At 44.8% G+C, this 27611-nt stretch overlaps 1 protein-coding gene and 1 long non-coding RNA gene across 2 annotated transcripts; one reads left to right on the top strand and one right to left on the bottom strand.

Annotated features, from left to right (window-relative positions):
- The first annotated feature begins 1643 nt into the window (after positions 1–1643).
- On the top strand, positions 1644–19907 carry LOC122450122. Its single transcript, XR_006272063.1, has 3 exons — positions 1644–1865; positions 18958–19096; positions 19675–19907. It is a non-coding gene; the product is annotated as an uncharacterized LOC122450122 (long non-coding RNA).
- Positions 2033–27611, bottom strand: MS4A14 (membrane spanning 4-domains A14). Its single transcript, XM_043482287.1, has 7 exons — positions 27547–27611; positions 26023–26177; positions 23461–23589; positions 20673–20723; positions 17559–17708; positions 14573–14671; positions 2033–4469 (listed from the first exon to the last, which is right to left on the bottom strand). The coding sequence occupies exons 2-7, from the start codon at positions 26158–26160 to the stop codon at positions 2451–2453; spliced, it is 2586 nt and encodes an 861-aa protein (XP_043338222.1). The 5' UTR covers positions 26161–26177; positions 27547–27611; the 3' UTR covers positions 2033–2450.

Below are 27611 nucleotides of genomic sequence, written 5' to 3'. Positions count from 1 at the left end.
GGATGGGTAATACAAGAGGATAGTAGTTTTTTCCATTTTGAGCAAGATTTGAAATATGTTGTTTTTTGTTGTTGTTGCCTTAGCAACTCTTATTCAGAATAACTTCTGTGACAAATAATTCTGTCTTTCCTCAGCCTAGTACCATAAAAGGTTTCCCTCCTAGGTCACAGTCCAACTGAATGTTTAGCAATGGGTTTAATCTGTGCAGCTATTTATGGACAATGCTCAGTTCTCTACAGATCTTGGCATCTTCTGGGCCCTAGATTCTCTCCATCTGACCAGGACAAGAGAGAAAGAAGAGATTGTGAGAATAATGCAGGCCATTTGGGGGTCAAGCCTGGAAGTGGGGAGCATCACTTCATCAGCATTCCACTGGTGACAGTCACCTTCCCACCTCCTAGCTGTGGGATGTTCAGTCTAGCAAATTAAAGTGCACTTCTGGATAACCAGCTCGTTTTTCCCACGGTTTCTTGGCAACTGTAGGTATAAGGTAGTAGCATCAGAAAATCGGGTCTTCCCAATATTACCCCCCCAAAAAACCCAGTAATGATTCTAGGAGAAACATATTATGTTTAAAATAAGAGAGTAAGAAAACCCTTGGATTGCCTTTGAGTGAATCATAAACGCTCTGGTTCCCTTCCTCCTTTTGCACCTTGTCTTTATAAACAGCTGCTTCACAAGTGATACCCCTTTATTGGCTCCTATACACATTGGTTCTGTCAGCCCTACACCCAGATTCACTGATGGGATGGCGTCAGTATCTCAGAAAGGGGAAGCAAGGGGAACACTTGACCACTCCAGCAGCTGGCAGAGGGGGAAGCACGCCTTTTCCTGAGGGGTATTTTCATCTTGCTTTTACCCTAAGATTCTTCAGCAGCAGCCCAGCCTGCCCAGACCCCGGTGGGTCGGCGGGGAGAGGAAGAGCTGGCGTTTCTCTGGGTGGCCAGTGGCAACTCTGCACCCTCCACCTGCCCGAGGAGGACTGGGTTGAATTAGAAAAATGCCTTTTTTTTTTTTTTTTGTATCAATGTAGAAACTCTGTTTTCTTCCTAAGACACAGTTTTTACAGCTGTTCGAAGTTCGTATATTTTTCTCTACTGCAGAGCTTACACAAAATTGAAGAAGAATGTTAATGTTCAATTTTTATTATCCTGTATTTAAAAGGTTTTGTTTTTTTTTTTTTTTTTTTTTGGTGGATCTATTTGTTAATGGACTAAAAAAATGAGTATTCCCAGGCAAAAACAAGCACACGGCCAGTCTCTCCAGCTGTGTCACTGCCCGACTGCATGTAATTTCACTCGCCTCTAAGTGAAGGCCCCAAGCTCATGCTTATGTTTTTAAACATAATTTACTGAATCCCTACTAGAAAGATCCTTTGAGCAGAATCCTGTAGAAGACATAGATATAGCGCAATCTTGGGGTAGTCATAAGAATACAAGAGAACTATGAGAGTGTCCGTGATTTCAAAAAAGAAGGAAGTTGAAGAGATATTCCTGAAATACTATTTTAAACTTCTTGAAATAGAAAAAGGAAAAAAAAATGCAGAAGTCAACAAGGGTGGTAAATTTTAGCAGGGGGAAAAAGGCTGGTGAATAACCCCAAAAGTATCAAACACAGTTCAAGGAGAAAGAAGATTGCAGATGTAACCAGGCTTGGAGGAGGGAGGGTAACTGATGGCTTGTGGTCCCACAGTTTCCTTTGCCCACTGAGGGTGAAGCTGTATGTCATGAGTTTATGAAATTAGAAGTGGTGACCGGAGGCATATGAAGGGCAGTAGAGTTTCACTCGCTTCATGAGTCTGTCATAATTTCTACTGTGACTTCTGCATCTCTCCCCTTCCCGGCCTCCTACTTCCCTGTCTCTAGGTAAGTTTTATTCTCTCTCTCTTCACCACGTTCTGTACTCACTGCCACATCCGATCTCGTTAATTGAACAAAGTCCATATCCTCAACACATGTTTAGATTTGGAGGGGGGAGTAAGTTGGGCGATTGGAAACAGCCAGACAGAATCGTGGTGGGATTGATTTTTATTCCTTGCCAACTCTTTCGGTCCTTGAGCCCTTGGAGAGCCGTGCAGACTTCTTCCTGGTGACTTACTGAGCTTCTATAATACACAAAGAGAAGGCAAAACGTGTTAGCACCATGGAAGAGCAAGTCCGTTAAATATTAAGCTGTAAAAGGAATTAGTGATCATAAACCGAGACACTAACCTTGATAACAGAGTTTAAATGTGAATTATTTCTTCACCCCCAGAAAGTTCTGATATAGTATTAATATTTGTTGTCATTTTATTATAATTAAGGACACATCCTTTGAGTGTTTTGCATGCCCTTTGTTTTCTGGTGAGTAAATAAGGTAGTAACCACACCTGAGAACATAGGTTGAAGATTGTTTTTCCCTAATTTGGTTCCAAAACTAGGAGTGGTGCAGTGTGTGGGAGAGTCTGCACATTAGCCCGAGTCTTCAGATTGCTGTCTTTCTTTTGAGTCACAGGAGGCAGACGCTAAAGGCGGGTCTCCTTTGCTTACAGCTGAGCAACTTGATGTGTCTTGTTTCACATCTTGTCCTGAATTTTTATCAGACATATAGGCATGATACGTGTCTTGTACTGAGCTTTGGTAGGAAGAACAGTTAGAATCTGGTTTTATGTCTTCTGATTGCAGGTCAGTTGGGCTTTGACTTATTCTGCAACTCATATCCTCTGATTTGATGTCCCTTGTTTGCACAGCATCTGTTTCCACATCTTGTTTTTGACTTCCTGTGGACTGAAGTTCCTGTACTGAGCTTTGGTAGGAGAAACAGTTAAAATCTGACTTCGCATCTTCTGATTGCACGTCACTTGGAGTCTGGCTTTTTCCACAACTCAGCTCCTCTGATTTGATGTCCATTGTTTGCACAGCATCTGTTTCCATAACTTCTTTTTGTATTCCTGTGGATTGAAGGTCTTGTTGGTCTTTATCTTGGTGCTGACTCTCTCGTAGAACATCTTGGGATTGTTCATCTGGATCAGATGGAATAGTGGCATACAGAGTCTGGGTTTCTTGGAATAGAGATCTCTGCTTTCGGGATTCTTTCACTTGTAGATCTTGGGTTTGCCAGGTCTGGAAGTCCCAATTTTGGGAATGCTGCATTTCAAGTTGCCGTTCTCGTTTTTCCCATTCTCTACTTTTCCAGTCTTGAGTTCTCCATTCTTGGGATTGTTGGCCTAAAGATTGCCAGGTTTGGACTTTCCTGTCTGGAGACTGCCAATCATGGTATTCCTGGATTTGCATATCTTGGTATAGCTGTCTTGGGGGTTTCTCCTCTTGGATTCGCAGGTTCTCAGCTTGCTGATCTGGGAGTTGCAGTATGGTTTGACTAACTTGAATTTCCTTATCTAGATATTGCTTTTTTGGAGACAGCCAGCTTTTGATGTGCTTGTCTAGGGAGCTCCTCCTTGGAGACGGTTGGTCTTGAGTGTCCATGTCAAGGGGCTTCTGTTTTGCACACGGACAGCCTTTGCTTTGCTGTAGTTGGGAATGCTGCTTTGATGGTCTCCTGCTCTGAAGTCCCTCCTCAGGTTTCCATTCTTCAGTCATTAACATGACTTCCGATTTAATGTCTTGATATAATAAATGCACAGCTCTCTGTTCTTGAGATTGGACATTCTGTAGTTGAAAATCCAGAGACCGTTGATCTAGGTGTTGCATATCAGAGGACCGCACAGACAGGAACGAGGTGGCTCCAAATGGTATGGCTTGTAATGGCAGGGCTTGTCTTTGGAAAGGGAGGTCTTGGGCAGGCATGTCTGGGGACGGTAGGTAGTCAGATAGCATGTCATGGGACTGTGTGTTTTGTGGTGGTATGCCCTGGGATTGCTTGTCTTGGGATGTGGTTCCATGGGACTCTGTGACATGAGATGTTGACGCTTCAGATAGCAAGTCTTGTTCTGGCGAAGTTTCAGCTCTCGAAGCTTGGGATGGCAAGTCTTGGGGTGGTAAATCATGGACACTTTTTACAGAATAAGATGGAGAAAGTTGGGGTTTGGAGGCTTGGCCCTGCAACAATGGAGTTTTCTCTTCTGGGGATTGTGTGATAGCAGCTCGTAGGTCTTCATCATTCAGTGGTTCAGAATTCATCATGGTTTCTGAGGGCTTTTTCTCTAGGACAGGAGGCAAATGTTTCACCTCCACTTCTTCCCCATAAAGGCTTAAAGTTTGAGGGATGTATTTCTGTTGTTCATCTGCCATAAACAGAGAAGATGTGTTGAAACTATTGCTGCCTCTCCTGCCTGCATGTTGGAAGGTAAACTGATTTTTTGTGACTCTTAACTTGAAGAATGAATAGCCTCCAAAGAAAACAGGTTTTATGTTTGCCGTTGAGTCATCACTTGTAGACTCTTCTTGTAGCTCAAATTGTATGACAGCATTTTCATCAGGAACAGATAGTTCACTCTCTTGAGTAACATCCGAAGGCAAGAAAAACACAATCTATAAAACCAAAGGGCAAGGGAAACAATAGAACAGAATCATCTTTGACATTATTTTCTTCTTGTAGTCCCAAATTATTTTTTCTCTCTGCCTTAAGATAGTAGATAGGAAGTAAAATCTACACGAGGAATCAGAAAACAAACCCAGGACTGCTTTTACCATCAACTCATCAGTTTTGTTTATTTATGTTTACCTTTTTTTAATTTATTTTTTGGCCATGCCACACGGCCTGTATGGGATCTTAGTTCCCTGACCAGGGATAGAACTCATGCCTCCTGAAGTAAAGCTTAACCACTGGACCACCAGGGAAGTCCCAACTCACTGTTTTTTTTTTTTTTATGGACAAGTCTTCAGCCTCTATTATCTCATCTGTTGAAGAGTTTATTGAGATTGTCTGGAATAGTCTTCCCATACTTAGGATTTGGCTCAGATGGTAAAGAATCTGCCTGTGGTGAAGGAGACCAGGGTTCGATCCCTTGGAGAAGGACATGGCAACCCACTCGAGTGTTCTTGCCTGGAGAATCTCATGGACAGAGGAGCCTGGCAGGCTACAATACATGAGGCCGCAAAGAAGTGGGATTGAGCAACTAACACTTTCACTTTCTAAGATATTTTAAATTATCTACTCAATATTCATGTATTCAGGTTTATAATGATTTACTTATCACCTACTATAGATGAACTGGATGCTTGAGATCAAACATAGTCAAAGTGGGTTTTTCCCTATAACTGTGCTCAGGATTATAGATAGGTCAAGATATAAATGGATAACAATACAGTTTGTCAAATGCTATTATAGAACTAGGTACTGTGTGCTTCATGAGAATGTAGAAGAGGACCTAATTCTGAGAGAGCCAGCAAAGAATTCACTGAAGAAGAGATATTTGGTCTGTGTCCTGATGGATGAACAGAAATTCCTTGGGTGTAAAGGTAAGATGAAGGAAGAAAGGAACAGAACCAAAGTCCAGGGAGAGGGAAGAGTGAATACGAAAACATAAGGCAGGGGTGTAGCAAGTGTGATGGCAGGGGGTGAGCAGGGAGATGTTGCTAGACGGTGCGTAGGTCCTGTGGGCCAAATGCGTCCTTTCAGAACCGGACACTGAAACCTCATTTCCAGTGTGTGGTGTTGCAAGTTAGAATCTGTGGCAGGTGGTTAGACCATGACTGTGAAGCCCTCATAAATGAGATTTGTGCCCTTGTAAAAGGGACGCCCAAGAGCCCTGTGATTTGTCCTTTCTTCCATGAGAAGACTGCCATCTGTGAACCAAGCAGCAGGTCCTCACTAGACCCAGAATCTGCTAGCACCCTGATCTTGGTCTTCCCAGCTCCCAGAACTGTGAGAAATACATTTTTGTCATTTAAGCTACCCAGCCTTTCGTACGGGGCTTCCCAAGTGGCTCGGTGGTAAAGAATCCACCTGCCCAATCAGGAGCCGCACGAGATCAGGTTTGATCCCTGGGTTGGGAAGAGCCCCTGGAGGAGGGAATGGCAACCTGGTCCAGAATTCTTGCCTGGAAAGTTCCATGGACAGAGGAGCCTGGTGGGCTGCAGTCCATAGAATCGCAGTCGGACATGGAACGAGTGCGGAGCACACGTGTGTGCACACACACCTTCACCACAGCATCCCAGCTGGACTAGGACAAAGTCTGTTACGAACAAGTGGGATCGCTGCTGTAACCAATACCCAAAGACGCAGAAGCAGATTTGGAACCAGGTAATGAGTAGAAGTGGGAAAAGCTTTGAGGGGCATGCTAGAAAAGGCTTATATTATTGTGAATGAACCATTAGGGGCAATTCCAGTGACAGCCCAGGAAGAAAAAAAGGAGAGCTGGGGAGCAAACTTCAGTCTCAGAGAACACCTTAGTAATCCTGAATGAAGTGTGGGTAGAAATATGGATGATAAAGGTCATTCTGATGAGGTCTCAGACAGAAATGAGGAAAATGTTATTGGAAACCAGGAGGTGGTGATCTTAGTATAATGTGGCTAAGAACTTGGCTGAACTGTGTTTACATTCTAGTATTCTGTGGAAGATAGAACTTGCAAGCAATGAAGTTTAACAGTTAGAACTGGACATGGAACAACAGACTGGTTCCAAATAGGAAAAGGAGTACATCAAGGCTGTATATAGTCACCCTGCTTATTTAACTTATATGCAGAGTACACCATGAGAAACACTGGGCTGGAGGAAGCACAAACTGGAATCAAGATTTCCAGGAGAAATATCAATAACCTCAGATATGTGGATGACACCACCCTTATGGCAGAGAGTGAAGAGGAACTGAAAAGCCTCTTGATGAAAGTGAAAGAGGAGAGTGAAAAAGTTGGCTTAAAGCTCAACATTCAGAAAACTAAGATCATGGCATCTGGTCCCATCACCTCATGGGAAATAGATGGGGAGACAGTAGAAACAGTGTCAGACTTTATTTTGGGGGGCTCCAAAATCACTGTGGATGGTGACTGCACCATGAAATTAAAAGACGCTTACTCCTTGGAAGGAAAGTTATGGCCAACCTAGATAGCATATTAAAAAGCAGAGACATTACTTTGCCAACAAAGGTCCATCTGGTCAAGGCTATGGTTTTTCCAGTGGTCATGTATGGATGAGAGAGTTGGACTGAGAAGAAAGCTGAGTGCCAAAAAATTGATGCTTTTGAACTGAGGTGTTGGAGAAGACTCTTGAGAGTCCATTGGACTGCAAGGAGATCCAACCAGTCCATCCTGAAGGAGACAAGTCCTGGGTGTTCATTGGATGGACTGATGCTGAAGCTGAAACTCCAATACGGAAGTTGGTGATGGACAGGGAGGCCTGGCGTGCTGCGATTCATGGGGTCGCAAAGAGTCGGACACGACTGAGCGACTGAACTGAACTGAACTTCTAGGTGAAGTGTTGGAGGTGAGGCTTGGCTTCTACTCATGACTTATAGTAAACTGTGAGAAGAGAAAAATGATTTAAAGATGGAATTGTTAAGCCAAAAGGAAGTGGAACTCTGTGGTTTGGAAAATTCTCAGTCCATCTGTATTGCAAAAAAATGAGAACATTTAAGGGTAGATCAAGTGGGGACTTCCCTTGTGGTCCAGTGGTCAAGAACCCACTTTCCAATACCGAGGACACAGGTTTGATCCCCGGTCAGGGAACTAAGATCCTGCATGCCACAGAGCAGCTGAGCCTGTGTGCTCTGAAGCCCACACGGCACATCTAGAGAGCCCACGCACTGCAGCTAAGGAAGCCCATGAGCTGCAACAAAGACCCAGCCAGCCAGCCAAAAATAAGAGAGTAGACTAAGTGACTGATTTGATAAGCAAAGTACTGTGGATCAGCTTTCTCACCAGTAGCCAGAAGCGATTCTCCAAGACAAAGGAAGAATGACCCCCAAAGTCATCCGAGATCACCAGGGCTGCTACTCCCGCCACAGACCCTGAGCGCAAGGGTCCCTGACGAACGTTTCCAAAGGATGGACCAACTCGCAGGTTCAGGCAGAGTCGAGAGGCCCTCACCTCGTGCCTTGAGATGGGGCCAAGACTGAGAGCTGCTGCAGGCACTGTGCCCAGCAGACCCACAGGGACGTGGCTACCGCCCCCTCGGTTTCAAAACACAGAGCCACCGGCGCAGGACCCCAAGCCGGCAGCCACAGGCATGGGGCCCCAGCCCAAGCGAGCCACAGCGCCCAGGGGGAAGTGGCCACGGGGTCTTCCTGCTCAGCTGTGGGGCTAAGGTCCTCCCAGTGAGCTTGGGAGACAGAGCATCACCTAGGAAGACCTTTCTTTCGCCTTAAGGTTTAAGTCGTTTTGTTTGCAGTGTCAGGTTTGAGATTTCCTTGAGACCTATCTGTCCTTCTTTCCCGTTTCTCCCTTTAGGAATGGGAATGCGTATCCCATGCCCATTCCTTTGCTGTATTTTGGAAGCTTGGTTTCATAAACTGGTTTCACAGGTTCCCAGCTAGAGGGAATTTGCCTCAGGTTAAGCCATATCTTAACTCTCACCTGTATTTAATTTAGATGATGTTTTAGCTGAGACTTTGGACTTAGACTTTAAAGTTGATGCGGTAACAAGAAAGAACTTTTGGGGGCTACTAGGATAGAAAGGATGTATTTTTCATATGAGAAGGACATGAATTTTGGAGGGGGCAACGATAGAAATTAATGACAGATGGGGAAACAGTGGAAACAGTGAGAGACTTTATTTTCTTGGGCTCCAAAATCACTGCAGATGGTGACTGCAGTGATGAAATTAAAAGACGCTTGCTCTTTGGAAGAAAAGTTATGACCAACCTAGACAGCATATTAAAAAGCAGAGACAGTACTTTGCCAACAGAGGTCCGTCTAGTCAAAGCTATGGCTTTTCCAGTAGTCATGTATGGATAGTTGAACTACCAAGAAACCTGAGCACCGAAGAATTGATGCTTTTGAACTGTGGTGTTGGAGAATACTCTTGAGAGTCCCTTGGATTGTAAGGAGATCCTAACAGCCCATTCTAAAGGAAATCAGTCCCGAATATTCATTGGAAATACTGATGTTGAAGCTGAAACTCCAATACTTTGGCCACCTGATGCAAAGAACTGACTCATTTGAAAAGCCTCTGATGCTGGGGAAGGTTGAAGGTAGGAGGAGAAGGGGACAACAGAGGATGAGATGGCTGGATGGCATCACTGACTATGAGTTTGAGTAAGCTCTGGGAGTTGGTGATGGACAGGGAAGCCTGGAGTGCTGCAGTCCATGGGGTCACAAAGTGTCAGACACAGCTGAGCAACTGAACTGAAGGATGGAAATTAATTAATTTTCATTAATCTCCAATGTGATTATATTTGGAGGTGTGGCCTTTGGGTGATAAATTATATCATGAGAACCATGCCGTCATGAATGGGGTTAATGACCTTATAACAGAGACTTCAGAGGCCCACTGGCTCCTTCTGCCATATGAAGACACAGTGAGAAGACATAAACCAGGGAATGGGCTCTTACTGGACTCTGAACCTGCTGGAGCCTTGATCTTGGACTTACCAGCCTGCAGACCTCCAAGAAATAAAATTCTGCTGTTTGAGTCACCCTGTCTGTTTTCTTTATATGTTTGTTTGTTTGTTTGTTTTTTAAATAGAAGTCTAGTGAACTTCCAGATGTTCAAGCTGGTTTTAGAAAAGGCAGAGGAACCAGAGATCAAACTGCCAACAACTGCTGGATCATCGAAAAAGCAAGAGAGTTCCAGAAAAACACCTATTTCTGCTTTATTGACTATGCCAAAGCCTTTGATGGTGTGGATCACAAAAAAACTGTGGAAAATTCTGAAAGAGATGGGAATACCAGACCACCTGACCTGCCTCTTGAGAAACCTATATGCAGATCAGGAAGCAACAGTTATAACTGGACATAGAACAACAGACTGGTTCCAAATAGGAAAAGGAGTACGTCAAGGCTGTATGTTGTCACCCTGCTTATTTAACTTATATGCAGAGTACATCATGAGAAATGCTGGGCTGGAAGAAGCACAAGCTGGAATCAAGATTGCCAGGAGAAATATCAATAACCTCCCTTATGGCAGATGACACCACCCTTATGGCAGAAAGTGAAGAGGAACTAAAAAGCCTCTTGATGAAAGTGAAAGAGGAGAGTGAAAAAGTTGGCTTAAAGCTTAACATTTAGAAAACTAAGATCATGGCATCTGGTCCCATCACTTCATGGGAAATAGATGGGGAAACACTGGAAATAGTGGCTGACTTTATCTTTTTGGGCTCCAAAATCACTGCAGATGGTGATTGCAGCCATGAAATTAAAAGACGCTTACTCCTTGGAAGTAAAGTTATGACCAACCTAGATAGCATATTAAAAAGCAGAGACATTACTCTGCCAACAAAGGTCCATCTAGTCAAGGCTATGGTTTTTCCAGTGGTCATGTATGGATGTGAGAGTTGGACTGAGAAGAAAGCTAGGTGCCGAAGAATTGATGCTTTTGAACTGTGGTGTTGGAGAAGACTCTTGAGAGTCCCTTGGACTGCAAGGAGATCCAACCAGTCCATCCTAAAGGAGATCAGTCCTGGATGTTCATTGGGAGGACTGATGTTGAAGCTGAAACTCCAGTACTTTGGTCACCTGATGTGAAGAGCTGACTCATTGGAAAAGACCCTGATGCTGGGAGGGATTGGGAGCAGGAGGAGAAGGGGACGACAGAGGATGAGATGGCTGGATGGCATCACCGACACAATGGACATGGGTTTGGGTGGACTCCGGGAGCTGGTGATGGACAGGGAGGCCTGGTGTGCTGCAGTCCATGGGGTTGCAAAGAGTCAGACACGACTGAGCGACTGAACTGAACTGAACAGAGTCAGAAGAGACTACAGTTTTACATGATGAAGCAGCTGGACCCCTAAGTGATTAAATGACCTAATTGTGGTGACCCAGTGGATGGATGACAGGCTCAGAATGTGACTGTCCACATTCTCACATTAGCATTCCCCACTGTTCTAATTTGTTTCCACAGCTATATGTCATCCTTGTTGGAGGGCGTTTATGTGAAGATAACTGGTACTTTAAGGGAGATGTTTGAATTTTTACTTATTCCCAAAGCTCCATTTCATTATAATTCATTCATTTGTTAAGAGAGCAGTTTGGAGCCATGAGTTATAGCTTATCTCACTTTATTTAAGTGCTATGATTTTAGTAAGTTTACCAGGTGCTAAGCCAGGCTCCAAAGTCATGTCAGCTAGTTGTTATGACATCTGTATGAGGTTATTATCCTTGTTTTATGACTTAAAGAGTTAGTTTCAGAGAGCTTTTAAGTGATCCAACTGGTGTCAAGAGCTGTTAACTTGTGAACTTGGATTCGTACGCTGAAGTAGAATTACAGGTCCCATGCTTTCCTATTTAACCACTCTAACCTATGCTTCCTTGTAAGAACCACTTCAGTTATACCTTACTTCAGAGTGGTTGCAACTGAAGACTGTAAGAAATAATGTTTTTAGGTACCATGGTGGGCACAGTGGTGGGCACAGTAAATATTAAGAGTTCACTTCCTTTTCCTCTTCTTGAGATCAGGGTACATATTATATAATATATTTACATCTTCTATTGCAGCTTGCATATTGCTGTGCAATTACAAAGCTCTGTTGGTAGAATTAAATTGGATAGTTATTCAGTGTGAGCAACTTGTTTTAATATTGCTCCTAGAGTGTCCCACAGAGTTTTATAATCTTCTGTACTTGTATCAAGAAAAAAGCAATGCACCAGGTATTTGGGCTCAGATAATATAATAAAAATGTTACATGTGAGTTGAAACTTTACATTTATACTTATTTATAATAAAAGATTCTCTGCAAACTAGGATAAATTTAGTCCATGAGTACCCTATAGGGTAACATCATATTTAAGGATAAACTGTGACATTTTTTTACCCTAAGATTGGAAACAAGGAAAGGTTGGGTATGCTCAGCATTCAAAAAAAAAATGTCCAGGAGGCTCTACACAGTTCAGTAAGTCAAGGAAAATAAGGAACACATTTGTAAATAAAAGTGTCTTTACTGGAAAAATAGATGTCTATCTAGAAAAGTCTAGGAAATCAATAAACAAGCTACTAGAGTTAATAAGTTTTATAAGGTCATAACATACCAATATATAAAAATAACTCCATTTCTCTTTCTAGGAATGGACATCTGGCAAGTAAAATTTTTAAGTGCCATGTACAATAGCAAGAAAAGACATGAAATACTTAGGGGTGAATTTAACAAAATATGCAGTGAAAACTACAAACTATTGCTCAGACAAATGGAAGGAGATATAAGAAAATGTAAACATATCATAGACATTGATAAGAAGACTGAATATTATGAGTAAGCAATTTTCTCCAGATCATTTATAGGTTCAACAGAGCTCCAATCAAAATCCCAGGAAGATTTTTGTAGGAACTGATAGTTTCTAAAACATATATGGAAATCTTGAACACCTAGAACAGCCAAAAAGTATTTTGAAAAAGAACAAAGACGATGTACCCTACTTGATTTTAAGAATTACTCTAGAGAAATCACAGGGAAGAAGGCAGAATAGGAAACCCCTGGAATCTGTCTATTCATCTACGCAATAATCATACTAGCAGAAACTGAACTAACTATTTTGAAATTCTGGAGTCTGAACACTTGCAGCTTCCAAAGGACCTCTCGGCTGCTAAACTGGCAAGTTACGTCAGCCAGTTTCAGCATTCAGAACAGCAGCGACCACTCATCTCCCACTCCCAGCCCCTGGTGGGAAACTGGGCGATGACCACCCATGTTCCTGGTGTGACCTGCTGGAGTCAGGATGGGCAATCAGGCCCTTGTCTCCCAAATACCCGGTTTCCGTGTTTTGATTGTAGATCAGTGCTTCTCATCACTGAGGTGCAAGTGCAGAGGCTGGATGCTGTTGTTTCAGTCCGTATCGGCTGAGGCAGCTTTGCGGGAAGTTACCCCTATCTTCAACTATTTTTGTTTTGATTTGATGTTCAGAAACAATTATGTATATGTGAGAATGCTAAAGCCCACCATACAGACCCAGGAAAAGACACATGCCGAGAAAAGTCCTGAGACGCTCTTAAGCTTTCAGCCTCAGGCTATTCTCTGGCACAGAGATGCTCTACAACAATAAAAGCAAACAAGCCCTCTCCCTGAGAAAACCCAGAGGAAAAGGGAGGGTCTGATTCCAAGGGTTCATACATTATAAGATTCAGGTGTCCGGTTTTCGACAAAATAAACCTCAAGGTCTACAAAGAAACAGAAAAATACGGTTTATTCAGGGGTGGGGGTTGTTTAGTCACTAAGTCTTGTCTGACTTGCAACCCTGGGGACTGTAGCCTGCCAAGCTCCTCTGCCCATGGGATTCTCAGGCAAGAATACCGGAGTGGGCTGCCAGCTCCTTCTGCAGGGGATCTTCCCAACCCAGGGATCAAACCCGGGTCTCCTGCATTGCAGGTGGATGGACTCCTTACTGACTGAGCCAACAAAACAAATGAGCAGAAACTGTACCTGAGGAAGTCCAGACTTCAGATATACTAGACAAACACTTTAAAACAACTCTGTTAAAGACCCTAGAAGAGCTGAAGGAAATCATGTGCAAACATAGCAAAATGATATATGAACAAAATGAAGACATAGATAAGATACAAATTACAAAACAGAACCAAAATACTTTCTAGAGCTGAGAAACTTAATAAAAATGCACACCAGAGGGGTTCAGAAGTTGATCTGAGCAGTCAGAAGAAATAATCAATGAACTTGAAGATAGGACAATTGAAATTATTGGGTCTGAGGGACAGAAAGAAGAAATGGTTAAGAGAAGTGAACAGAGCCTATGGGACCTGTGAGCTATGAGCAAGCAGACCAACACATGTATCGTGGAGATCTCAGAAGAAAAGGGGAAAGAGGCAAAAATAACATTCAGAGAAATAATGACTGAAAATTTACCAAATCTGGTGAAAAATATTCATCTACAAATCTAAGAAGCTCAATGAACTTCAAGCAGGATAAATTCAAAGGGACACACACCAAGGCAACTTTTAATTAATCTGTTGAAAGACAAAGAGAATCTTTTAAACAGCAAAAGTGCCTCATCACATATGAGGAGACCTCAATTAGATTATTAATTTATCTCATATGTAAAATAAAGATTCTTTAATAATTTAATTAAGATTAAGTTGTGTTAGGTGATTGTAACAATAACTAACATAGTGAACATTCAATAAATGTAAGCTATAGTGATTATTATGAATACTATTGGTATCACTTAAATAGCTTTCTTCCTCTCTGTTGAGGGGGTTGTTTCACAGAGCTTTATGGCCCAGGTATCAGCTCCCCATGTTACAATAATATGAATCCCCATTAGTCTTGTTTTTCATTTTCTTCGACAGGGAGGTACGGAGTTAAGTCTGAACAGGGAGACTATGGATGGCAGATAGAGGCGTAAAAAGCAACATGGTGTGTCTCCACGTGCGGAGTGAGCCGTCAGTTTTAAGTCTGTCCCTCCTTGATCTTCCTAAACTTAGAAATTGTAATTCAGCACCGGAGACTACAGCTCTGCTCACTTAACAGGCTGGAGGTCACCTTGACGTGTCCCAGTAGGAATCCATACTCACAAACATCACTGAACGCACCTCGTTTGAATTTGCCCAGCAGTTGCTTCTAAAGGAGGCGATCGTCACAGCAATGCTGAGCTCTGCTATGCTAATGATCAGTAAGACCGACAAAATTCCCTGTAAATAATGGAGATAAATATACGGCATTTGGAATGAAAGTCATTTTAAAGATATAAACCAAGGACCAGTTACACAGTATGACCAAGCATGGGAAAGCCCATGTTTTAGATGTGTCTGGAGCCATCAGTGATTGAACGGTTTTCATCCTGTGTGTGTCTTTCTGATAAGCAGGGATAGTGAACTCCAGTGCCTATAGAGGCACCGGACAGCCATCTCAAATGGGTGAAACAGGAGGGGAGAAAGGAGAGGAGAGGTATATCCCTTAGTATCCGTTACTCAGGTCCAGGCAATAGTTGCCATGTGGGAATGTGGGGACCTTGATGCCTCGCAGTCTTCTCATCCCTAAGGCAGTTGTATATGCACACTGTTAGTGTGAAACTTTCCAGTTATTTGTTCACTTCTGTGAACCACATGGAACATACTTTGTGTTTGGCGTAGCCTATAGATTGCCATTTTGCACACTCTGCTTTAAGGTGATGTTTAGTTACCTTAAAGTAGGGAGAAGTAGCAGGGAATAGCATGGTGTCCAAAAAGTTTAGCCTTTGGAAACAAGAAGAGATGGCTGCGGTTGGGTCTGCTTTTACACTTAACCCTGGACAAGAGTCTGTCTAAATTTTGATTTCCCTGCAACACAGCCAAAAGTTTAAATATTCTCCTTTTATTTGTTTATTTACTTTTTTGAGAAAACCACAATATATGCAGCAGAAAGGCCACCAACTCCAGTATTCTGGCTTGGAGAATTCCATGGACTGTATAGTCCATGGGGTTGCAAAGAGTTGGACATGACTGAGTGACTTTCACTGTGAATTTACCAGCTTCAGCTGGTGAACAAGATGGTCTGACCTTGATCTTTGTGGAACTTCCGTCATTGTAAGGGAGGCAGACAGTGACAAATAATTAGGCAATTATTTGCCTCACTAAATTATGATAAGTGCTATGAAAAAACATGGGAGCTAGGTACTACTATTGATATAATGGGAGACCTGCCCTGGGATGGGCAGAGGTGTGATCAGGAAGCACCCTCTTAAAGACATGAGGTTTGAGATTACAGAATGAGGAGGAGTTCAGCGGGTGGTGGGAAAAGATAGGTGCTGGGCTGGGGAACATTTGAAGAAAGAAAAAGTGGTCTAGACCCCTTAAAGAATTCTAGAAGGTGGCGGGGGGAGCATGTAGCGAGGATGACGGCCTGGAATAATGCTAGAAAGTTAGGCCAGATAGATGTGTTAGAGTCTTATAAATCTTTTAAGATTTGGGTCTAAATTCTGTGTTTAACAGGAAGCCATTGAGTAATTCTGTCCAGCTGTGCATTTTTAAGTGACGACTTTAGCTGCAGTGTAGACAGTGGATTGGTGTTTGGGGCAGAAGTCAGTCCAGGAGATGTGTAAAGCCCACTGTTCCTGGATATTTTTAGTTTGTTTTTGACATTTGGGTCGTGTTCAACAAGGAATTGTGAAGTGATGTACATAGGAGGTCTTGGAACAGAGTCTCCTGGATTCTGAATGCAGGAGCTAACTAATGCTCTGATGCACATCTGTGCCGGGCAGGAACAGAGTTCTGTTCATCTGGGGATTTAACCTCAGAAGACAATTTCTTCCTGGTATATACTAACGTAATGTACAGTGGTGGCCTCCTGTCTACTAGGAAAAGGGATAAGGCTAATAATGGAGCATCACGTTCTTGGTCCAATTAGGATTTTGTCTCTTACATTGTTTTCTGACTTTCCTTAGTAACCTTTTATGAGTCTAATTCTGTAATTTGTTTCAGAACATATCAGAGTACACTAGGCTCACTTTAATGGGTAATCATGAGGATTAAACAAGACCTCATATTCAGTAACTGATAGCTGTTTTCCTTCTTTATTGAGGGAGATAATTTCCCATGATCCCACTTCACTTCTATCCACCCAAGTCAAATCTCATTAACATTCAAGGACAAAAGCCTTCAATATTCGATTTATTGGGATTGAATGAAAGCCCAGGATTTGCTTAGAGAGTAGAAAGAAAGGACTTTTGGAATTGCTGACATGCATAAAAATAATGTCATTGAATACTTATCAGATTAATACTTAAAATAACCCATATATTTTCTGGTAAAGATATGGTTTGTCTCTTGTAATGAGTAAAACTCTATATATAATGATTTATGTTCTAAAATTATTAAAAAACACTTTATTAAATGTCTTAGACACCTTCTCCAACTATATTTAGCATTAACTGAGCAAACTTTTTAGATCATTCTACTCCTTAAGAAGACTGATAAGGTAGAATTGAATCCAACCCCCATCAATACCAATAGGAAGAGCTAAAACCTATTGGCCCCTTACACCGTGCCTCGTCACGCTCCAGTGTAAGTAATTGTCACAGCACACCAGTGAGGTGGGCAGTCTTAATGTCTTCATTTTTCAAATGAGGAAAATGGAGGCTCGGAGAAGACAAAATACTAGGCTAGGGTTGCAAGCTTTTAAGTGACAAAGGAAAGAAAGAAAGAAAAGTGAAGTCGCTCAGTCGTGTCCGACTCTTTGCGACCCCATGGACTGTAGCCTGCCCCAGGCTCCTCCATCCATGGGATTTTCCAGGCAAGAGTACTGGAGTGGGTTGCCATTTCCTTCTCCAGGGGATCTTCCCGACCCAGGGATCGAACCCAGGTCTCCCGCATTGTAGGCAGACGCTTTCCTGTCTGAGCCCCCAAGGAAGTAGATACAAGTGACAAAACCCTGAGTCAAATCCAGACTCCATGGCGGTTCAGTCACACTGGCTCTTCTCAACAGTGAGCTCAAATGCTGAGGCAACCTCGACTAGAGGAGTCAAAAGTAATGGGTCAATGCATCATGAACATTGTCCACACAAGACGATACAGGTTCGTTGCCCAGAATGAGGCCGCTTACATTGTAAAGGACTCTACTTATCACACATATTCCTTCAAGGGAAGGCCCCTGGCAGTATCTGTGTTGGTATCTGTAGCTGATGATGGTGAGAAAGATTCCAGCCACCGCGACCATGGAACTGATGAGATTCAGGCTCATGGCACCTTGTCCCTGGAAAATAGTTCAAAAAATAACAACAAAGTAAATGAACACTTTGCAGGAATGTCTTTGTGCTTTTATTTTTCCAGATACCCCTCAGGGAGGAATTGCTCCATCACTATCCTGAATTCATCAAAGTCATAAGCCAGACCAAGTTTTAGAATAAGCCTGGGAGCTAAGGAAGCCATCCGGTTAGCAGGGGCGAGCTGCAGTTGTGTGCATATTCGGCTGGGTCCGACTCTTTGCAGCCCCGTGGACTGTAGCCCACCAGACTCCTCTGTCCATGGGATTCTCCAGGCAAGGTTCCTGGAATGGGTTGCTATTTCCTACTCCAGGGCATCTTCCCGACCCAGGGATTGAACCTGCATCTCTGTGTCTCCTGCAGTGGCAGGCGGATTCTTCACCACTGTGCCATCTAGGAAGCCCCTGGGGTGCTCTGTGGTTAATGCTAAAGAAAACGTTCTTTCTATCCTAATGTGTCATCTTTCATAATCTACAAGCAAAATTGTGTGTTAGAGAGAATATTGGCCTTGTAATTAGAACTGATTTTTCAGTCCTAGCAAACTAGGACCCTATACACATCAACAAATCTCTTGTAATTTCCATTTCTGCTTTTACAAGTGAGAGAGGTGTCACCTAACTTTAGGGCATATCTGCTTGTTTTTTTAATAAATATTTCATGTGGGTCAGCTGCATGTCAGGTGCTGCATTAAGCCCTGGAGACACAAAGGTAAACACAAAAGATGAGGTCCTGCCTTCCTGTGGCTTACATCACCCCCTAGAGGAGTCAAACCATAAGCAACCAAATCAATAACGTATTTGCAGATGGCAATGAATGTGGACTGAGATTTAATGGTTTCCTTCCTTTTGCTCTCACTTTTTGAACCTGCAAGCTATTAAAAGTTCAGATAGCCCCACCAATTTCCTATTCCCTTTACTTCCTTTTTTTTTTTTTATTTCGTTTTGTTTAGTTATATAACTCTTGAGTTCCTTTGAAGGAAGACAGGTGTCATTCATTACCAACCCCAGCATGGATATTCCTCTTTTAAAAGAAAAACAAAGAAAAGTCTCCTATCTCATTTCCGTGGATGATTACTATACTTGATTGTGCTACGTCTGTTGGGGTGGGAAGTGCAGTGATACATTTATACATTTACACACCCTGTCCTATCCAGGAGGACTTGTGACTCTGTGCCATAACTTGGAAGTATACCTATGATTTTAATGTTTGCCCCAAACATAGATCTTTTTCTGCCAACAGGGATTCTGGCAGAAAATACCTAGGGGCGCATGGATACACCATCTCGTTCAGTCCTCAGTCTTTTGGTCCCTTCAAGGCTCTGTTTTGGCTCCCAGAGGACGTTTCATGGACTAACATCTCTGACGCAACAACCCCTCGGGTGTATTCTGCTTTACAGTTTACGGAGAGGGTACCCAGCCGTGGTCTCCTCTCATCCCCGTGACAGTTTCACGATGTAGGCAAACCCCCGTTAGTCCCCACGTCACAGATGAGCAGGATTCAGGGATCACATGATTTCGAATTCGGAGAAAGAGCTCTGATGGAGCCAGATCCCACACTGCCAAGGTTAGCACTGCTATCCCCGTGATGTAATGGTCTGCCTCCATCTCCGTGAGCCGTGGGTAGGTCTGCCTTATCCTTGGTATATTCCTCAGCTCCAAAAGGAAGCCAGTGCAGAGAAGAAAGACAGCTGAGGCTTCCTCTGCATCGTCCGTGTGTATTTCCACGGGCAGAGGGAGACGGAGGCCTTCGTCCCCCCTAGAACTCCCCTGTGGTTTGTTGCTATCTCTGGAGGATATTGGCAGAAGACCATAAAGAAAGAGTCAAAATGGCTTTGAGAGAACGCCTACTTCTCCAGGGCCTTAAAAAAATCAGACTGCTTAGAAGGGCATGTAAACATTTAACTATCATTTTGTCTTATATGTGGTATTTTATTAAATCTTCAAAATAACCCTTCAGACTTGACACAGCGATGAATGGTGGCCTGGATTCAGCCCTGGAGTAACCCGGCATCAGCACCAGACTCTTCCCTGCAGACCTTGGGCAGACCCCAAAGAGAAGAGTCTGCCGTTGCTGGGGTGTGTGTGTGTGTGTGTGTGTGTACGCGCACGCGCTCAGTCACTCAGTTATGTCTGACTCTTCTGTGACCCCATGGACTGCCTGCGAGGCTCCTCTGTCCATGGGATTCTCCAGGCAAGAATACTGGAGCGGGTTGCCATTTCCTCCTCCAGGGGATCTTCCCGACCCAGCGCTCTAACCCACATCCCCTGCACCACCTGGGGAGCCTGTTGTTGGGGTGGGGGGTGATAACTGGGATCCTGGGGTTGACGTGGGTTACAGTAGGGTTTATACACCTTGACACAATAAATATTTGGATACAGTTTTTTGTTTTCTTTTACTATCGCTCATATTTTAAAATGTTTAGAAACATCCCTGGTCTCTACCCACTAGATAACAACAGTACTCCTCACCCCACCAGCCCCCGGTTGTGACAATCAAAAATGTCTTCAGCGTGGGGCTTCCCCAGTGGTCCAGTGGCTAAGCCTCCGGGCTTCCACTGCAGGGGGCGTGGGTTCCATCCCTGGTCAGGAACTAAGATCCTGCATGCTGCGCTTGGCAGCCAGGAAAAAACAATAGTGTCTTCAGGCTTTGTCTAATACCTCTGGGGGCAGAGCTGGGGGAGGCACAAACTTACTCCCAGTTAAGCACTGTTCAGTTAGAGGGATGTAAAAATGGTCTTTAATAAGCAACTCCTTTGGTTGACTTGACCAAGGCAATGGCACCCAGTGGAAGGCCGCGGGGCTCATGCTGACTGCCAAATAGCAGTGACCTGAGCTGCACATTTGACGGGCAAAGATTTTCCTGGAAGGTCCTTTGTTACCCAAGGCTTTCCACCCAAAGATGGTCTAAAAGAAGTAGGCAGTTTTAAACCGCACAGAAGTGACAAAGTGACTTACCATGCACTTGTCATTACTGTTGGCGCCTGTGAGGTACCCTGTAACAGTAAACTGTTAGGGAGAAAAGAGAGAGGTTAACAGGTGATGGTGTGTTTGACTGCCCTACAGCATGACTTCCCTTGGAGAGTACACCATAACTGACACGTCTGTGACCCTCCCAGACCTTCCGTATCTGGTCTCTCCCACCAGGGAAGGACAGTGGGTGCTGACTTAAGAGGAAATCCTGTGCTGGCCGTGCTCGGCATCAACAAGGGCTCTTTGCCAGCGTCAGGTGGGTGAGGCAGGCGCTGCTTTAGGGCCCAAAATGTACCACCCCGCTGGGCTCCAAAAGAAACACAGTCTTGGGCGCTGGGCCTGGAATAGTGAAGGCAACCCTGTCTGCTCGGAGTAAGTACAGGGCCTGGAATCTAGTGTTATCTGACCCACTCATTTATATGAAGCAAAGAGCCTAGCTGTTGTTTAGTCACTCAGTCGTGTCCGACTCTTTGCGACCCCATGGACTGTAGCCTGCCAGGCTCCTCTCTCCATGGGACTCTCCAGGCCAGAATATTGGGTGGGTTGCATTTCCTTCTCCAGGGGCTCTTCCCAACCCAGGGATTGGACACACATCTCTTGGAGAAGAGGGCATCAGAGGATGAGATGGCTGGATGGCATCACCGATGCAATGGATTTGAACTTGGGAAAACTGCCTGAGATAGTGAGGGACAGGGAGGCCTGGCATGCTGCAGTCCACAGGGTCACAAAGAGTCGGACACGACAGGGCGGCTGAACAACAGCTTCTGCATTGCAGGTGGATTCTTGACCACTGAGCTCCCGGGAAGCCCAGAGAGCTTAGTACCACACAGGAAAAATGAGACCCCTATCCCCCAAGGTGGGGGTCCATATTTTTTTTAATGTTCCAATAATGAGAACCTCTGTGATGGGAATTGGTTTTCCACTTTGGGGATATTGGGCCTTGGAGTCAAGGACCTTGAGAAGACATGTAGGATCAGAATGTTACCTCTGACACCTCCTTCAGCTTCACCTCCCACCTTGGGTCACCATCAGGCTCGTTCTACTTCCAGGTCATTCTCGAAGCTGTCCACCTTCATCTTTGCTGGTGCCCTCTAGAGAGTTCAAGGTACCACCTCTCCATTCCTGGAATCTTGCAGCCTCCCCCCCCCGCCCCGCTGATTCTCCCAGATCTGCTCTTAGCATCCTTGGGCTCATTACCCACTCAGGGGACATAATATTTTAGAGATAACAAGTCTTCAGATCTTACTAACCTTGCTCTAGCATTAAAGCTCCACATTCTGTTTACGGCCACAAGGGTTGGCACGACCTGGTTCCAGTCTACATTTTTGGCCTCATTTTATGCCACTGCAACAGACTCATTGTCTTCTTCCTGCTGCTCTTCCCCACATCAAGGCCTCAGCTCATGCTTCACTGTTGCCGAGAGTGAGCTTTCTTTCTACTTTACGCAGTGAACACCCGTGTGCAAAGCACTTCCCTGGCCTCCCAGCACAGGTGAGTTTTCCATTAAATCTTCACCTGATACCTGGAACTCCTCCGTGTGCGTAGCACAAGCGTAATAACATACCTGTGGAGTTACTTTCACTTTTTCATTTATAACCTGCCTATTAGATGCCGAACCCTGTCTATTTCTAAGAGCAGTTCATCACTTCTCTCAAAGAGGGCCTAGTCTACCTGTGCCCTGAGCGCCTAGGGCCCTCCTGCAGATGTACGGGTACTCAGTAAATATCTTTTCCGTGAAGAGTGGAGCTTTAAAAAGTAATGTGCCTGACCCTCACTGTCATTCGCGCATGCCGATCACACAGTATCCTACGGGAATGTCCTCTCGTGACGGGGGAGTGAGGAGTCGGTCCGTCTGGTTTTCTGTATGTGCACTTTGAAAATCACGTTCCGTCTTATGTTATTGGCATTTGGGAAACGAAAACTAGCAGTACTAGTAGGTGTCTCAGAAAAGGTGTGGAATATTTATGCTTATCAAAAGAGAACAGGGTTTTAATAGAGACAGTTGTCTCATTTCTTCATTATTTCATCCATCTGTGCACTGAGCGATTCATTCATTCACGCCTGCTATGCAGCAAGCATGATTCTGAGGTCTGAGAATGTAACAACAACGATAACAGACAGCATTCTTGCCCTCTTGGGACTGTAGGTTTTGATGGCGGAAGCTCTAATGAGTCTACCCTTAAATATGATGGCATAAGATTAGGAACCAAGGCTGTGGGGATTGAACAGATGTAGCTCTGCACTAGGAATTATATATATGATTCTTTTATTGATTGGATGAATGACGTTCATAAAACTATCTCCAGGCATAATGAAGCAGTTGAACCATAATAATGTATTAAAATTCTCCTTAAGCTTTGAGAGGCTGTGATTGTGAGTGCTAGCCAGATAGGTTTAAATTTACTACCTACTCCCAAATTCCATTTTCTTATTTACAAAGGGAAAAGTAGGATATATACCCATCTAACCTCCCGGATCGGCAGTAAGGAGCAAATGACTTACTATACACACGAGGGCCGGGAAACTTTTCAACATTGCACACCTAGGAGCGGTTATCGCCATGAGGATGGTGGTATTGCAGTGACCAGAATGGAATCAGTTCTCTTGCCATGGAGGGGATTCACTATCTTGGGGTGGTCTATCAAGGGTCTATCACCCCTATCAAGGGGTGGCCTCCTTGGGGACCACCTGCATGGGATTCATTATCTCAGGACCGGAGTCAATTCAAACCAGTCTTTATGGTAATTGCTCCAAAGCTCCTAACAATACTCACAATAAATGCTCCCCAAAATGGATATCCTGTCAAGAAAACCAGGGGGAACCTTTGGGCGAAGTTGAAGTAATTGAACGCAAATATAGCTCCGATGCCGGCAGTGATCAGGGCGAGCAGGACCTGGGCAGCCTGTGAAGAGAAGAATGGGCCGGTGAGGCCGCGCGGCCCGGGCTCTCTGGAGCCTCCCAGGCGCGTAGGCATCGCCCCTAGAATGTCGCCCCCTGCCTGCGTGCCTTCGCCTCCTGTTTACCGACCACTCAGGTTTTCAGGAGGCCCAGCGGCCTCCCTGCCCTGGCTCACCGGTGTCCGTGTCTGAATCCTTCATGCTCACCCTTCCTGTTGACCGTCTCTGGGGTTATCAGGCCGTCTTGCATCTCACAGGTTTGAGCATGCGTCTGGCTCTCCCTCTGGACCTGCGGCCCCCCGCCTTTTCGGCACCAGGGACCCTTTCGTGGAAGACAGCTCTTCCACAGACGGGAGGGCTGGGGAGGACGGTTTGGGGATGCTTCTCCAAAGAGGCGCGAAACCTCGATCCCTCACAGGCGCGGTCCACAGCCGCCTTCGCACTCTGATCTGACAGGTGATGCCAAGCAGCAGGGGCTGCTGGAAACACAGGTGAAGCCTCGCCCGCCCGCCCGGGCCTCACCGCCTGCTCTGCCGGCCGTCCCTCGCAGACCATGGGCTGCTACGGACCCCTGCCCTAGACGGCAAGCTTCTCGGGGATGCCGATTCCAAACTACTCACCCTGACACTCTCTCCCCTTCTGTAGAACCAGCCTCCTGTTACCATCCTCACCCCAACACACACACACATTTTCCACATTAAATACAGCCTTTGAGAAATATGGCAACCAATCCAGTACTCTTGCCTGGAAAATCCCATGGACGGAGGAGCCTGATGGGCTATAGTCCATGGGGCCGCAAACAGTGGGACACGACTGAGCGACTTCACTTTCACTTTCTTTTCTTTCTGATTTGAGAATTACAGCCTCAGTCCAGCGCTCTGAAAGTTTATGAAGTTCCCTGAGCTGGAGCAGAGAGGTTGGGGTGAGGTTATGTCCCACCTCTTGATGCAAAGGCCTGTCCAGAGCCGAGAGTGACCCCATGGGCCTCAGCCCGCTAGGGTTAGGGAGAGGGGAGCGAGGTGGTCCTGGGGGCCCCGGGGCTTTCCTCAGCGCCGAGTGTCTCCGCTTCCCTTCTGGCGTCTGGGTTCCCCCAGGCCACACCTCTGTGGCCTGGGTCACAACTGTCCCCGTAGTGTTCGGATTCTTGTACTGAGGATGGAGGCTGTGCACACAGATTTACTCTAGTCTATTTATGACAGATTGTGTATGTGCGTGTCAACACTGCAGTTCCCTATGAGCTTTGAGGGTGGTTTTCAAAGAGCTCCCAGTGCCTGTAACAACACAAAGGCGATGTTTAACTTCACCTCTAAAGGCTTTTAGCTCCAAGAGAGGTGCTCCCACAGCCCAAGGTCGCTTCTTTAATGAGACATTTAGACAAGTGGCACGAGTTTCCTCCATCCCCCTTGCTGGGATTCAAAGATGATCACTGGGTCCTCCTGAAACAGGCCAGGGATTTCCTCGGCATTAGTGGTTTTATTCGTGACAGTTGAACGTTCTATTTCTCAGAGTTAAATAAGCCCTCAGAAGCATTTCTGAGACATGAGCAAACCCTGCATGTTTCTAAACAGAACTTTATTTCCCTTGTTGATCAAAACATAGGGACGGTTTGCGACAACCTAGAGGAGTGGGAGGGGTTAGGAGGTGGGAGGGGGCTTCAGGAGGGAGGGGACATATGTGCACATACGGCTGATTTGTGTTGATGTACGGCAGTGAAAGTGAAAGCCGTGCAGTCGTGTCCGACTCTTTCCAACCCCATAGACTATACACGCCCCATGGAATTCTCCAGGCCAGAACACTGGAGTGGGGAGCCTTTCCCTTCTCCAGGGGGATCTTCCCAACCCAGGGATCAAACCCAGGTCTTCTGCATTGCAGGATGTATGGCAGAGGCTGACACAATATTGTAAAGCAATTATCTCTCAGTTAAAAATAAATAAATACTTTGTGAGAGGTAGGGAAATGGTCTTGTAGGCTATGTGTTGGCTCCTCTACTGAATATCCAATTATATGTACACGCTCGTGACTTAGAAGGCTGCAGGGACTGCCCTGGTAGTTCAGTGGCTAAGAATCTGCCTTGCAATGCAGGGGACGCAGGTCCAGTCCCTGGTCAGGGAGTGGAGATCCCACATGCCGAGGAGCAACGAAGCCCACAGGCCACAACTACCGAGCCCACGAGCCATGACTAAAGAGTCCATGCGCCACAACAGAGACCCGCCTGCCAAAACTAAGACCCAAAGCAGCCAAATGGCAACGAAAATGAACAAATACACAGAATATCTCTTTTTAAAAAGAGTATAAAAAGAAGGATGCATTTTAGATGACAGATGAGGGAAAACTGGGGGGATCAATGTCTTCTCTGAAAAAGCATCTCTGCAAACATACTTGGAGAAATAACTTATGGTCTCCTTTCCAGGAAGACCCATGAGTGGGAGAAGACTTACCCCCAAGACTTTTGGCTCTCCCTTCAGGAATTCCAGCAGAGAACTATGAGGTCCATAGGGAAGTGCAGTCAATACAGTTTCATTTGCTTGTACATTGATGACGTGGGTTGATTTTTTGACCTCAGATGATGATTCCATGATTCAATGGCAAAACTCTATGAAAAAAAGTGGGTGAATAAACATTGCAGCCAAAGTCATGGTCTGCCATCAGTCACACAAGGAGTCCTCGGCAATGAGCCCTTAGCGATTACTCAGCACTAGAACCACAGAATCACAGTCATTGAGTCACAGAGTCCTAGAATTCTAGAGCATCTTCTTCTGTCTTCCTGGTGAAGGATCCAGTTAATCTGGAAGACTTGCTTTCTTGTCCACTTTGTAAACAGAGGGTCAACACAAAATAAATAGGTGGTGTACCAACAAGTCCCAGTGCCTATGTTCATGAGCTAGGAAGGAACTAAACGATGAAATATCCACGATGTTCCTGGCACTGTGGAAGGTGTTTTGTTTTGACATGTATTCACATTGATTCTTTTAACATTTCTACCATACTGAAAATGGGGGACAGAGAGGTTAAATGGTTCAAGGGCACATACCAAGGGACGGGAAAGGACACAGACTCTGCCTGTCTGTCTCCAAAATCTGCGGCAACCATGCTGCCGCCCTCTTTCAGAAGGAGTTTCCCACTTGTAGTTGACTAATTGTCTCACTACTGTTTATCCATCTTTCTTTCTAGCGTAAAAATCAGTACATAAAGGTATTGGACCAGATGTATTTGCACTTTCATAGAGTGTAATTTTAGCTTTCAAAAAGACAGGTAAGATGAAGTCAAGTCAGAGTCTTCCTGGTTTAAGCTATGCAAATACAATTAAAACAATATAAAATTCCATATGGAATTTTGCTTTCCATGTTTGTGTGTGTGTGTGTGTGCATGCACGTGTGTGTGAAAGTCTCTCAGTCATGTCCAACTCTTTGCAACCCCATGGTCTGTAGCCTTTCAGGCTCCTCTGTCCGTGGAATTCTCCAGGCCAGAATACTGGAGTGGGTAGCCATTCCCTTCTCCAGGGGATCTTCCCAACCCAGGGATCTAAACCAGGTCTCCTGTATTGCAGGCGGATTCTTTACCATCTGAGCCACCGGGGAAGCCCAGCATAGGGCTGTTGTGAGAATTAAATGAGATAATCTGCATAGCACATTCTTGTAAGTGTTGGTACTATCACCATTGTAGTGAAGAGCAGGTGGGTTGTGGGGGAGAAAGGGCGTCTGAATCTAGTGTTACGCTTAGTTGCTCAGCCGTGTCCAGCTCTTTGTGACCCCCGTGGACTGTAGCCCTCCAAGCTCCTCTGTCCATGGAGATTCTCCCGGCAAGACTACTGAGGTGGGTTGCCATGCCCTCCACCAGGGGATTTTCCCAACCCAGGGATCGAACCCAGGTTTCCGCATTGCAGGCGGATTCTTTACCATCCGAGACACCAGGGAAGGCTTTTTTTTTTTTAACTTTTAAGAAATGTTTATTCATTTACTTACTTTATTTTTGGCTGTGCTGGGTCTTCACTGCCGAGCCGTCTTTTCTCTGTTGCGATGAATAGGCG

This window comes from Cervus canadensis, chromosome 11 (assembly GCF_019320065.1).
Source record: "Cervus canadensis isolate Bull #8, Minnesota chromosome 11, ASM1932006v1, whole genome shotgun sequence".
Taxonomy (NCBI): domain Eukaryota; kingdom Metazoa; phylum Chordata; class Mammalia; order Artiodactyla; family Cervidae; genus Cervus; species Cervus canadensis.
This window is presented reverse-complemented; position numbering and strand designations above follow the sequence as displayed.